Raw genomic sequence first — 14,201 nt, 5'->3', positions numbered from 1 at the left:
AAGGCTGTCTTATATATTTCTAACATTCTAAAAATTTAGTTTCTTTTCTAATAAAACACTTTTTTAATCAGTGTTGCTTGCTCCAATTTAGCTTTAGTTCCTGGTTCCAAGGCATATATGGATAGTACTGTTTTGTTTTTCATTTTCAATATCATATTTGTGTTTTTTAATCCTGTTTCTAAGAGATCTATTTGTAGCTTCAATGTAAATTAAATTATCATCAAATCTTTCATCATTTACTGGTATGCTATAAATTCTGCTGCTGTCTATGATATCCTTATCATTTTGCTGCATTTGATATATAGCAGGGGTGGCCAACAAGTCAATCGCGATCGCACCGGTCGATCGCCAAGCCAATTTTGGTCGATCGCTAGCGATGTCTTGACTTAATGTATTATATTTGTAACCGAACACAACTGTATGCATGCAGTTATGACTCGACTCATAAGCAGTGAGTGCACTTCGTACTGAAACAGTGTATAAACATAGTATGTATTTCACACTTCCCCCTCCCCACTTAGACTATGCCTATGACAAGAAGTCGATCGTGACACATTTTTCCGATAAAAAGTAGATCTTATGTGCACAAAAGTTGGCCACCCCTGATATATAGTACTGCCTCTTTTGTATGCCAGCTCCCTTTCTCCATTGCATATAATTTCTTTGTATATTGGTTTCAGCTTGTCATATTCCACCACTATGTTTTTAGACTCAGCTGGGGTATGTTTTCTGTCTTGGGGTGATATCTTGTCATATATATAATTTTGTGCTAATCATTCTACAAATTTTATCAAGTACCCATGTGCTATTGCTATTCTCTTTATCTGCTTAAGTTCTATAATCGTATCCTTCATACTGGTGCAATGGGTAAATCGCCCTCCTAACTATCGATCTAAAGGCAGCTACTTTATATCTAAATGGATCATTTGAGCGAGCTGGAATGAATAAAGTAATGTATTCTGGTTTATAATATACATTAGTACATATACCTCCTTCTTTAAATTCGATTTTAATATCCAAAAAATGGATGTATTACTATGTTGTTCCAATTTATTACTGGAAATAAAACTAAGGTTAATGAGGTGATTTATATCTACACTTTTCCAGTTTGGATTTGTTTCTCTCTTAATGCAAGATATGACAACTTTTTTCAGCTTTTGGTTAAATAATCCTAAAATTTTAAATATGAATCAATGCAAAGTTAATCATGTACTTTTAAGCTATGATTATGTATAAGCAATGTTACTGAAAAAACATGAATCTTCTCTTCAGAACATAGACAAAGCTTGAAAAATGATATTTAATATTAGTTTGTCTGAATTTTGCAATTCTTCTTAATCTTTTGAGATGTTACAATTTTGTTCTATTTTGTTTTAAATTTCCTGGATCAGAATATACATTTTTATTATTTGTTTAAATTTATCAAGAACATATAGAATTGCTACATAATATAAATAATTTTATTTCTTCCAAGTTTTTATTTTACTATTTGAAATCTAGCTTAATATCAGTACATTTAAAATTTGATTTTAAAATATTTAGAAGGATGATTTTTTGTTCTTCTGAATATTGAATTATATTTGCATACAATTAAATTATTAAATTACAATAGTAAGAAAATAAGCATATACCAAATAAGTAAATGCATACCAAGTAAGAAAATGCATATACCAAAGTTGACTAAAATATATACATATTATAGATAAAATACTATTAATATAGATATGATTGAAAAATATTTAAATTCTTTCACCAAACAGAAGAGAAAAATCTGCTAATTTAAACATGATTCAGCTTTCTTAGGAGCCTACTAATTATTCAGTTAAAAATTTAATTTTATCTTTTATTTTCAAAATGATGCCAAAATTCTTAATGTGAAAATACAAATGTATCAATGCTATATAAACATAAAATTGCCAAGTTGCACAATTAAATGCCATTTAAGTTTAGAACTGTTTTTTTGCAACTTGTTGACTTTAATTTGCATTGACATTTAGATTTTTAACACTATTTTTCTATGTTATAGTTATGTTATTTCTATATATGTTCTGTTTTTGGCAATATTCTGTAAATAGAAGTTTGGGTTATCTCTGAAAACATTTGAAGAAACAGTAGAATTCTAGAAAAAACCAAGTTCTGTTTTAATAGAATTTAACAGAAGTCATGAATTTTATTTAAGTAGAATTTGATTATTAATTGTTAGGATATTGCTTCAAAGGTGCTTATTCTATAATAGAAAATATCTGTTCTCTATTCCATACCAGAAAGTTCCATTTTCCAAATTTCATTTATATATAATATTATCTGTGTTTATCTATTAATATTTATATTTAGATCAAGCATAGAGATTTGGATAATTTTATCATTTCTATCCCTTTATAAAGTGCTTTTTATGGCCATATAGAAATCCTATAATGGGACCAAATAACTTTGTTTAATGAAACATATAACTATATTGTATCCTTATTAATAATGATACTCTTTATATTTCAAGCAAATATAGTACTGTTTTTATAAGAAATTTTTAATTTTTTGTTTTTGAAAATTGCTGTTTCCCACTTTTATCTGTTTTTAAATTGTTATTGTGTATATACCATATATGCCAGTGTATAAGATGCATACCAGTTTCAGACAGTATTTTTCATGAAAGTGCATCTTATATGCTGACAAATAAAGTAACTTAAAAGTTAATTATAATATGCAGGTCAAGAATATTCATAATGGACAAAGTTAGGACCATGTGTAGAAGTGATCAACTCTATAGGATTTCCATTTTATCAATACAATTCAATAATAGTACATTCTGAGCTTTTATGAGACACTCTTCAGAAAATTGTATCTTAAATAATACAATTCTAGAAATAACCATTACTGATACTGCTCAATCAGCATATTAGAATGTTCTTGATAAAACTGTTTATTTTACAAACTGAAATGCTAATTAATTTTTTTTTCAATACACATTCTTCACATCATTTTGCCACAGTAGGCATTCATACATGGTAATGGACATAACATGCAATAAAACTGACACCCATGGTAGAGCATCATCTCCACCTGATTCATCACCAATAGCCACATGACACCAGATTGACATTGCTTTTGAAGGGTGCCAACTTGGTAGGAGCACTGCAGAAGCACTAGCAATGTGAGAGTGATGTTTCCAGAGCCATGTTCAGTAACTAAGACAGCTGAACAGACCTATGACATTGTATATTAGGTGGAGTTAGATAGCTGGCTAAGAAATATAGAACACATTTCTAATGTTGTCTGAACTACAAAACAGTGGTTACCAGCTGTAAGTCAGACAAGTAAAATATGAGTAATTCTGTTATCTGCTGAAAGATGGGAAAAGTTAGCCTTCAGTCAGAAATGTATTTCCAAATTTAATAGTATCAGCTACTAAGAGAAACTTTCACCTGGCCAAGTTATTGAACACAGCTCAGATCAGGCAATTCATCTCTAGATTTGGCAATATTTTAAGCCATTTGACAATTTGGCAACAATTTTTTTTGCACTATTATAAATTTATTCAAGGTGCATTCAAACTTTTTCCTAAAAATGGGGGCTACAGTCAGGCGTAGACAAACTAGATGTTTCAGATCCATGTCCTAGGCAATTGTAAGGAACCTTTAAATCAACTTGCAAAGTTTTATTTGTTTATATTTGAATTTAAATGAATAGTGAACAAAGTGATTATTCTTTAAACCATGGGCTTTCGGGTTATTTGTTTATTACTAATACTTGTAGACTATGGCTAGAAGCAACAATTTGATCAGATTAGTTGGAAAATTATCAGTATCAGAATTCAGTATTGTATCATCTCTAATTAAAACTATGAATATATAAATTTTTAAATATCACTGATAAGTGGAAAATGTTAAATTGTATAAAATAATTTGCAGTTGCAAAAATTATTCTAATATGTAAATGATTTTTTTTTCTAGCATACAGAAAATAGTTATTAAAATTCTTTGAATGTACAGTACATAAAACTACAGTTAACTTAACATTTCATTTAGAAGAAAATTATAAAATCTTCAACAAATCATTTTTCAGTACATTATTTAAGAGATATGTAACACATATATAAAATATTCTTATACTTAATTACACACATTTTAAAAACAGTAAGTTATTAAATTGATCTGATTTAATTATCTTTGCTTGATAAGTAAATAATTATAAACTTAGTATTACAGTGTAATACAACTGTTTTTATTTAATAAATGTAAGTTTTTAAAAGAGGGAAACAGCATATTTTGAAATTAGCTTTTAATATCTCATATAATAACAATAGTGCTTCACTATCATTAGTTGTATCCAATGAATAATTTATAAAATATGGTATATTAAAAAACAAAGTATAGGAATTCCAAGTTTGTTTTAAAGGTTTTTAATGCAGTCATTTTAGAATATCTAGAAAGTATTTTAACAGTTTTGCTAGTATGAATTGATTTTTTTAAGTGATTGTCTACAAAAGGTTTGAATTTTTTTTTTATATGATGAATAATTACATTTTAAATTGCTCAAAATTAAATGATAAAAGATTATTATAAATGACTTTTATTAATTAAGAAAGAATTAAATATTATTTTACATTTTGATGAAATTTTTGAAATTAATGGTTTTCAGATATGGGATTTTCTAATTGTATAGTTGTAAACATGTTTGAAAGTAATGTTTAAAAAAAACAGGATGATTAAAAAGTCTGTATTAGTTATAAATTAACATTACGAATTATTAAATAATATCTTTTCAACAAAAGAATTCAAAACTACATAGAAATGAAAACAACTCATCTCTAACATTTATAATAATAATAATATAATTTCAATTACACTGAATCCATACAATAAAACAGATGACAAACTATTCTGCTTTATTGAAGTATTTCTTGTTCACAAACACACTAACCCTAGCATTTTAGAGCATTACTCAGGGGTATGAATTTTTTAAACAACAAAATAATGGAACATATAGTAACAGTAATAGAATATTGTTTTGTGTATAAGAAATACTCCAATAAAGCAGGATAATTTGTTTTCTAGTTTTAATTGGTTTGTTGAAGTATTTTGAATTTAAAAAAAAAAAAAAGTTATTTCTTCTTTTGTATGACTTTTTGATCATCTTGTACTTTCCAAAAATAAAAATGTTAAATTTTAATCTATTAATAGCATCTTTAAAATTTATTACGTATAAAATGTAAATTTGACTAAATATTAACTAATTTATAAACAAAAGCTAACACCTGGAAATCTTTCACTGTAATCATCATATCAAGAAAAAGAATTTGCAAATTTTTAAGTATTAAATTCATTTATTGTATTTTAGAAAGTGGTGTTTGTGCCTTAAAGGCTTTTGGATGGATTTACAGATTTTGCATTAAAATAAAGTATTACATGTTAAAATATGAAATGATACTAGATTTACAATGTAAATGCTGTGATAAAAAATTAAAATTTATTACATTACAGCAATTTTATTGTGGTATATTTGTCAGATTATGTTCAAAATACTTCAAAATTACACAAATGTTCAGTATTATTTTAAAATTAAATTGGATATTCTACATGTTCTCCTACATTGCATAGTTTTTCTGAATTCATTAATAATTTAGATAGATTCAGTAAATTGAAAATATTCATATTTTATAAATATATTATTTCAAATCAATAATAATATTTTATTAACTTTTTTATTTATCAATAATTATATACAATTTAATATCTAATAATATATATATAGGGATCTATGTAAACAAATTATTAATATATAAATATACAGAATAAGGAGACTATATATGTATACATGTACAATATCTGTCAAATTTTGTTAAAAGTATACAACTTTTAGCAAAAAAACAAGTGTCGATTAACAAATGTTTAATTTTAAGTAATAATTAATTAATTAGATAAATTAGTGTTTTATTTAAATTTATTCAAAAATACTTCAAAATTTAGTTTTGTAACAATTTTAATAACAAATAAAAAAATGTAACAATAATTAATGTATAAAATCAAATTGATTTTATTTGTTCTAGTTTGTTTAATTAAACAATGTTTTTTAAAAGAATGGATGTGAAATATATGCTTCTGTAATACAAGTTGTATAATTCAAAAAGCTATTGTTAAAAAGTTATAAATAAAGTTTTGTCATTAATTTTATTGTATTTCTTGCATTTATATTATATATACATAGTTTTTATTATAATAAAAAATAAGTTGAAATTATAAATTAGCATTAACCTTTAATTTTTTTTTTGTGTTAATCTGTTTTTGCTTATTTAGACATAATTAAAAACCTAATTTTTTTATATTTAGATATTTTTTATGATAATTTTAATTTATATTTTCTTGAAATTGTTAACTTTATTTGTATCAATGTAAATATATGCAAAAAAGTTTATTATCCAGGTTTTTGTATTTTGCTTTTGGGAAGAGTAAGGAAAAAAATGTGTGTACATATATTACAAAATCCAAGTAATTTAATACTGAGTTCCTCTTTATTCTTATTTTAGGAATATTTGATATATTTGAATATGTGAAATTTTTTATTAGTGTTTTGACTAATGGCGTTTAATTTCTAATACTTGTAAAGCTCTTTAATTTACAAAAGATTACCTTATAATTTTCTCAATAATGAAAAGAGTGGAAAAATTTTTTTATACTTAAAATAATCTATTATCCTATCAATTACAAAACTTATTAATCGATTACTAGGATATCTCAGCACTAAAAACCATACAAATGTTATAAAAGTTATAACTTGTGATTTTTAGTGTTTAGATGTTCTAGCTAAAATGATTAGTAAATGTCTGAAAGATACATTTAAAGATTCAAATAATAGAACTCAAATCATTTCATTGGGAACTCAGTAATCTGCTATTTTGCACTGTGAAAATTGTGTTTAATTTTCACAATTGTACCAATACATTAGATTTTCAGAATTAGTTTACATTGAATTACTGTTATTTTTATCTGACTATTTAATAATTCTCTCATTATTGCAATATTAATAATTATAATTTTAATCATTAAATTTAAAATTAATTTTTTTAAAATTTTAGTAAGATACATTTTTGAGGGAAAATTAATTGGTTTTTTCAAATCTATTTTAATTTCCACAAATATTCAGTTTTATTCTTTAAATTAAAAACTAAATGTTAGAATCAATAGTGAGCATTGATAAGACTTAAAGGTGCTGAAAATGAGAAAAATGTAAGAATAAAAAATTATATTTGAAGGCAAACCTAAATTATGTTTCATTTATTAAATAAAATTTTAATCAAGTAATCAAACTATTTAAGATAAATTTATAATGTATATTGTATCTGGAGGAAAAATCAGTTTAAGAAGTGTTTACATTTTATTTAATTTTTTATAATTAAAGTTATTAGAAAAAAGAAGTTTCATTATTACTTTTGGAATAAATTTTAATTTTTGCAAATATTTAACTTGAAAATAATTTACTTTAAGTAAATTAAAATCATATTTTAATTTACATAATTTAATTATTTAAATTATGTTTTTAATGTTAAACTTCTTATTGTTTTTTTAATTATTTTATAGTTTAATCTATTTATAGAAGATTGTTTTTTATGTACATAAATTAAATTCTTGTAATGCATGCAATATTCTTTCTTTCTTTGTATTTTTTATAAAATGTTATGACCACTTTTTTATCTTATTTGTATTCTTTATTTTTAACAAATCTAAATTGTTCAATACATTAAAAAAATATCACTATATCCTAAATATTAATATAATCATAATCTGTTATTTAATCAAGGAATAATTTTATTTTTATCTTTGATATCTATGCATTTGTCATGTCTTCTTCATACTACAATATATAATAGTTTGATAACAAAGAATGTTATATTTAATATAAAGATATGTATTTACAAAGATCAAGGAACATTTCTCTTCAACAAATTAATTATCCTAGTGGATTATATTGAGCAAGGGTTTCCAACTTTTTTCTTTCATTCACCCTAGATATAAAATATTCTTTTCAATTGACTCCCTTAAAATCTTTATTTTCCAAGATTTTGCATAATATATTAAAGAAATTATTAAATCATTTAAAGAATTTTCCACATGATTATTTTTAAATTATCTGAAATTCTCAAAACTAAAAATAAAAGATAAGTGTGATTTTTTTTTTTTTTTTTTTTTTCCATTAACCCTTTTAGTTTTATAAACCCCTTTCAAAATTTCATTGATTGCGGGGAGTTTATATCAATCCATTGGGAATCACTGATATTGAGTATTATACAGGTTATTAAAATTAAGATATCTACTGAGAAAGTTATGAAGCAAGTTCTATGGCTCATAATGTAGAGAAATTAGGTACTTTGGAGGATGTGCTTGCTATTTATTTAAAAAAAGTGCAAAAATTAAATTGTCACTACAATAACTTGGCAATAACTTATGTTTTTTTCATAATGTTTACTACTAAATTGTATAAAAGCAAAACAGTCTCTTCAAAATTATAAACATTTTCCTGCATTATAGCAGCATTGCCACCAACTTTGCAGGAAAAGGCACTACCAATGAAGGTATATTATCAGAATAGTAACAACATACTGTAGCTGTGACTATCAAAGAATTTGTGTCAGAAGCACCTAAGGCATGGGTTTATGTTTGTCTATTCTGTCTTCAAAATGTTTGTGAAATTTAAAGCAATTCTTGATAGAAGTTAAAAATTGAGTAGACTCTTCTTGTGTGGAAGATGTAGTTACAGCAGTGTTGGGTGTATCAAGTCAGTCTCTCCTTATGATGATGAAAAGTGTTCCAGCTATTGTCTGAAGTGGACATGCCTTACTATAGGACTGGTGATATGTCATGTGTTCTAGTCCTATCCTTATAAGATGCACATGCTATAGCATGTTGATGCTGATATTCATAGAACATTTGCAATTTCAATTCCTAGATGAATGTTAGTGAATATCATTTGGCCAAAGAACATCCTTTGGGGTGATGCTCACTTCTGCTTAAATGAGTAAATGAATACAAATAACTGTTGCATTTGGGCAGCAGAAAACATCTGAGTTATCCAAGAGATCCCATTGCATTATCCAAAAATGACAGCATGGTATGGATTTATGGACACTTTTATCATTGGACAATATTTTTTGGAGAGATGTTATTGAGTTGTTTCATCACTGGACAACAGTATTATGATATGATGGCAAATTTTGCAATCCCATAGCTACAGCAATTTGAGTGCATTTAGGCAAAATAGTGCACTGTCCCACATTATTTGTTGGATAACAGGTGATGTGGGAGCAGTGCATTCACATCTTAGTAATCTTTATCCAAAGATTACTAAAGATAACCCTTTTCAGACAAATGGGGCATCTTGGTTACTCTGATCACTATACCTTACCCCAGGCAACTTCTAGTTGTAGAGTTTCTTGAAGAACCCAGGTATATTGGGAAAGACATTAAAAGGATCTAAAGGTCTCTGATCTAAAGGACAGCATTAGTCTTCTTGTGCTTGTGCTATTATTTAGTTGACATGTTATGGTCTGTTGTAAAAAAAAATGCTGTTCTTTGAATGTAGCTGCTGTTGATTACAATGAACACACAGAGGACAATTATGTTAAGTGATTTGTATTGACACAGCATCATCTAATGACAATCTTTATACTTTTTTCAACAAATGGCAACTGCATCCTCTGAAATACCTATTGTCCAAATTTCTCTTTATTATGAGCCATAGAACTTGTTTCACAGTCCTCTCAGTAGAGATACTTTAATTTTAACAACTCTGTACATTGTATTCAAAAATTTTGTGCAATTTTCACCAATATGATTTTGTTAATTCATTTTGTTTAATTGATACTAACCATAAAATTTCATTAATTTTGAGATTTATTTATAAATGATTTGTTTGTTCTTGCATACATTAATTAAATTTTTGTAAAATTTAATGTTTTAATCAAAAATGGCTTTTTACTTTTTATTTTAATTGCTAATTAATAAAATATAAGCAAATATCATTTTATAATTCATACTATTTAATAGGCATTTAGGTAAATTTCTACTGATATTAAGGCTTCCAAAAATTCTTAATATTAAAATCCTTATAAAATCATGTGATATTAAGCAGAAGTTATTCACAGGCAAAATAATTATTAATATTTTGCTTATGAATAACTACTGCTGAATATCATATGAATTTTTTTATGGATTATTTAATTATTATACACAATAATTTGAATATTAATAAATAACTACACCAATATCATAAAGATTCTACAAAAGAAATTGAGTTTTAATTTTGAAAATGAATAAATTATAATCAAACATTTTAAATTTTATCTAGATAGACTTATTATCAAGAACTATCCTTATTAAATGTTTTGTTTTTTTTAGTTTAATTTTGTATGATTTTGTTTGTTTTTTTTTTATTTTGTTTTGTTCATTCTGTTTATTTTTTATAGCTTCTCCACATTTAGAGGGTCAACCTTCTTCTGCAATAGCAAGCAGAATTTTAGATAGGTTAGGTAGTAATGATAAAAAACAGAGAAAATCATCTGCAGGAAGTTCCACTTCTCTTCAAGATATTATTTCTGTAATGAAGGCAGCATCTGCCTTCCGTAGTGGTAAAATGAGACATAGTTCTGATAGCATTTTGGACCCTGCTAATCGGGAGTTTTTGGAAAAGCAGGGGAAAGAAGATCCTTTAGAAAAGCCTAAGAGATTAATAATTGGAAGGCATACATATAGTTTTGACCAGGAAGGAGGTCTGATACAATCATCAGAAATTACTCCAAGTGATGATTCGGGTTCATTGCTACGTCCTAAGACTTCAAAATGGAAAATGATGTATCAAAAATTAGAAGATGACAAAACATGTGTTGAAGAACTTGATGAAGAAACTCTAAAAGGTCAAAATCAAAATCGTGATGATAAAGATGACAAATCAGTGACAAAACATAAATCTTTACAGTCTGAATCCTCAAAAAGAAGGCCGCTTATATGTAGGCAGTCTAGAATAGATGATGATGATACTTTTGACAAAAATCCTGAGGAAAATTCAAAGAGCAAAAATGTGCCATGCTTTTCTGGAACTGTACATAAAAAAATTACATTAAAATCAAATATTGAAGCAATTAAAGGAAGTAAGAAGAAAAAAGATAACCAGTATAAGGATTCATTTGAACTAGATGAGGTTAGTCTTTTAAATTATTTTATTAACTTTATTTTTTCATTAAATTGGTGAATTTTATTATTATATGATAATTTCATAATAAATTTTTTTAAATATTACAAATATCAAATTCAATATTTACAACAATGAAATTGATTACTAATACAATTTACAATTACTCAAACAATTAATCTGATTAGGGAAAAGAGTTTAACAGAGAAACTCTTAATCAGCATCAGATTAATCAATCAATGAGCAATTACTTATTGTGACATCATCACAATGCTGGGCTGCAATTTTTAATTTTCATTTAATTTAAAATATATGTTCTCCACCTTAAATTATTATTAGTGGCATGCACCTGTACAGTACATCATACTTTTCCTTTAACAATAGTCATGCCAGTCATCTATTAACTGCTTTCTAGGGAAAAGTTTTGAATTGAAATAATGTAACTTTCAGTTTGCATCAGATGTTCATATATAGTTAATCAGGTTTCTTGCCCCTAAGGTTTTCATATCTGATCTCTGATTTCATCTATCTAACTCCATTCTCGAGATTAAGGAAAGACAGAAGAATGACAGTGGGAATTTATAGGTTTACAACTTTTTCAAATTGCAGCCCAATCAATCAATCCCTTACAGTTATCATAGCTTACAATTCCACTACACACTGACCAGCAGAATTGAAATTAGCTTTCTGTGCCATTTTGATGATGATCTTTTGTACAATGTTAATTTGCATATTTGAACATACAGTCAATTATTGATGTGCAGATTATTTGTGCCTGCTTACATCTGGATAAAAATTTACTTCAAGAATACAAATATTAGTATTAAAATAAAATCTGCATTATTAACTCTTGCTATTTAAAATAATTCTAATGTTCAACATATCATTTCTAGAAGGTCAAGGCATTAATTAAATAGTTTAATAAATAAGTGCAGTTGATTCTTGAACAATATGGCTTTATTTACATGTAAACTGTGTTTATTATTATTATTATGTTGGGTTTAGTGGGTTATACTCGGTTGACACCGGTGGTTGTGTACTGTGCCGGACCAGAGTCAAGGCATAGCAACCAAAATAAAACTAAAAGAGTGTGTCAGTGTCTGTATTCAAGAATTTCCTAACAATGTGGCATGTATTCAATATAGTGGCCTTCTGTAGTGTGAAGTATGTATTTCTATTCAATTGTAATGTTCCCAGAGGCTTTTGTGTAGTGTGTGTGGTATCACACCTGTAGAGGAGAGAACAACAGGTACAATAAGCACCCTATCCATCCTCCACAGATGCCTTATTTCCTGGGCAAGTTCTGTGTACTTGCTGACTTTTTCGGTGCATGTGTTCTGTATATTGTGAGTGTTTAGAATGGATATGTCTATAATGTATGTGATTTTATTGTGTTTGTCAATGAGTGTGATGTCTGGTCTGTTGTGGTAATGTGAAGTGTGAAGCGCGATAGGAATACATGGACACGTGAATTCAATTAAAACAAATTTAATTTCGCGATAAACAATATATACAGATGAGTTCTTTTGGATTCCCTCGGTCCAATTTCTCTTACTGTCCGATAGTAACAATAACCCAAGTAGCTTACCTTCTTGGCAACTACTTGCCCGACAATACTAATGAAACCCACGCGATCCTTAACTAACTTAAACCTAAGGATAGAAAGTATAGAGATAGGGAAATGAGAAGAATTGATAGGATAGTGGGGTACCCTTGTTCTCGCTGAACTCCGATGCCGGCTGGTGCTTTATTCTGCATGTCTCTGGGTTCGTCAATGTTTTAAATATCTTCTACTATAATTTCTTTTCGGTGTCTCTGATTCTACGGTCCGGATCCTCACCTCACGGCTCTCCATTCGGCCCTCGTGGAATTCCGTCTCACGAGCTCGCTGTTTTCGTCCGTGCTTCTTCGTGTCCGGCCAGAGAAAAAGTGACCCTTCGTGACCCAGATTTGACTCGTCCTCAACTCGAAGTCTTTGTCCCACACGGCCCCCTGGTGGGTGGGGAGTGGGAAGCCCCTGTTCCCAGAAGCCAGAACAATGAACAAAGGAAGTTAGAAAGAAGGGTTAAGAAAGAGAGAAAATTATTAAAACTAATTAAACCTGTAATACATATATACAAAATATATGGCGTACAGCCACAGTAAATTGTTTTATCTGTGATTATGGCTCTATCATAGTACATTTTGTGCGTGTTGTTTTCCAATACTGTCTGTGTAATGTATTTGTAGTATGGTTCATGGATGTCTACTAATTTGTGTTTCTTTGCAAGATCTTGGTGTATTATATTTGCTACTTGATTATGTCTGTGTAAATAATCTGTCTGTGCCAAGAGCTTGCAACCAGAAGTGATATGTTGTATAGTTTCTGGCATGATGTGACATTTTCTGCATGTGTCATTTGTGAGTGTTGCATCTCTGAGTATGTGTTTTCTGTAGTTTTTAGTATTTATGACCTGATTCTGTATGGCAATCATGAATCCTTCCGTCTCCCCAAAGAGGCATTCCCAAGCTAACTGGCTATTTGACGCAGTTTTGTCAACAAAATCCTGGGCCAGGTCATAAGGATGCCTGCCATGGAGTGCCTTTTGAACCCACGATTGCTTAATGGTGTCTGTGCTATTTATGTTGTGTTGTGTCCATATGTTGTAAATGTAAATAATTAATGGTTTGTTATTTGAGTTTGCTACAGTTACTGCTTTATGTAACTGTGATGTTTCTTGTTTTTTGTAGAAAAACTCTCACAGTGAATGTTAACTATGTCAATCAGGCCACGTCCGCCATCTTTACATGGAAGGGTTAATCTTTCTATGGCAGATTTAGGATGATGATGTTTATGCTTAGTAAGTGTTGTTCTTGTTTTCGTTTGGAGTTGCTCAAGATCTGTGTGAGTCCAATGTATAACTTCAAAAGAATAAATGAGTACTGGAACAACATATCTGTTTATTGCTTTGTGTTTCACATTTAACTGTGTTCTGAGAATAACCTACTTTGGTATTCTTTAATTAATCTTTGTTTTATTTGTGCAT

The 14,201-nt window shown here is 27.9% G+C and overlaps 1 protein-coding gene across 2 annotated transcripts in view; it reads left to right on the top strand.

Annotated features, from left to right (window-relative positions):
• olf186-M (Ki-ras-induced actin-interacting protein-IP3R-interacting domain olf186-M) overlaps positions 1–14,201 on the top strand; it is a 126,442-nt gene that overhangs the window by 80,508 nt on the left and 31,733 nt on the right. For both annotated transcript variants that reach the window (XM_067264155.1, XM_067264154.1), the window contains one exon: positions 10,454–11,184. In XM_067264155.1, the coding sequence (XP_067120256.1) occupies positions 10,454–11,184 (731 nt within the window). The remainder of the gene's footprint in view (positions 1–10,453; positions 11,185–14,201) is intronic.

Source organism: Centruroides vittatus, unplaced genomic scaffold, assembly GCF_030686945.1.
Source record: "Centruroides vittatus isolate TY-2023 unplaced genomic scaffold, ASM3068694v2 contig_1824, whole genome shotgun sequence".
Lineage (NCBI taxonomy): Eukaryota > Metazoa > Arthropoda > Arachnida > Scorpiones > Buthidae > Centruroides > Centruroides vittatus.
The sequence above is the reverse complement of the archived record's forward strand: the minus strand, read 5'-3'. Positions and strand labels throughout refer to the sequence as shown.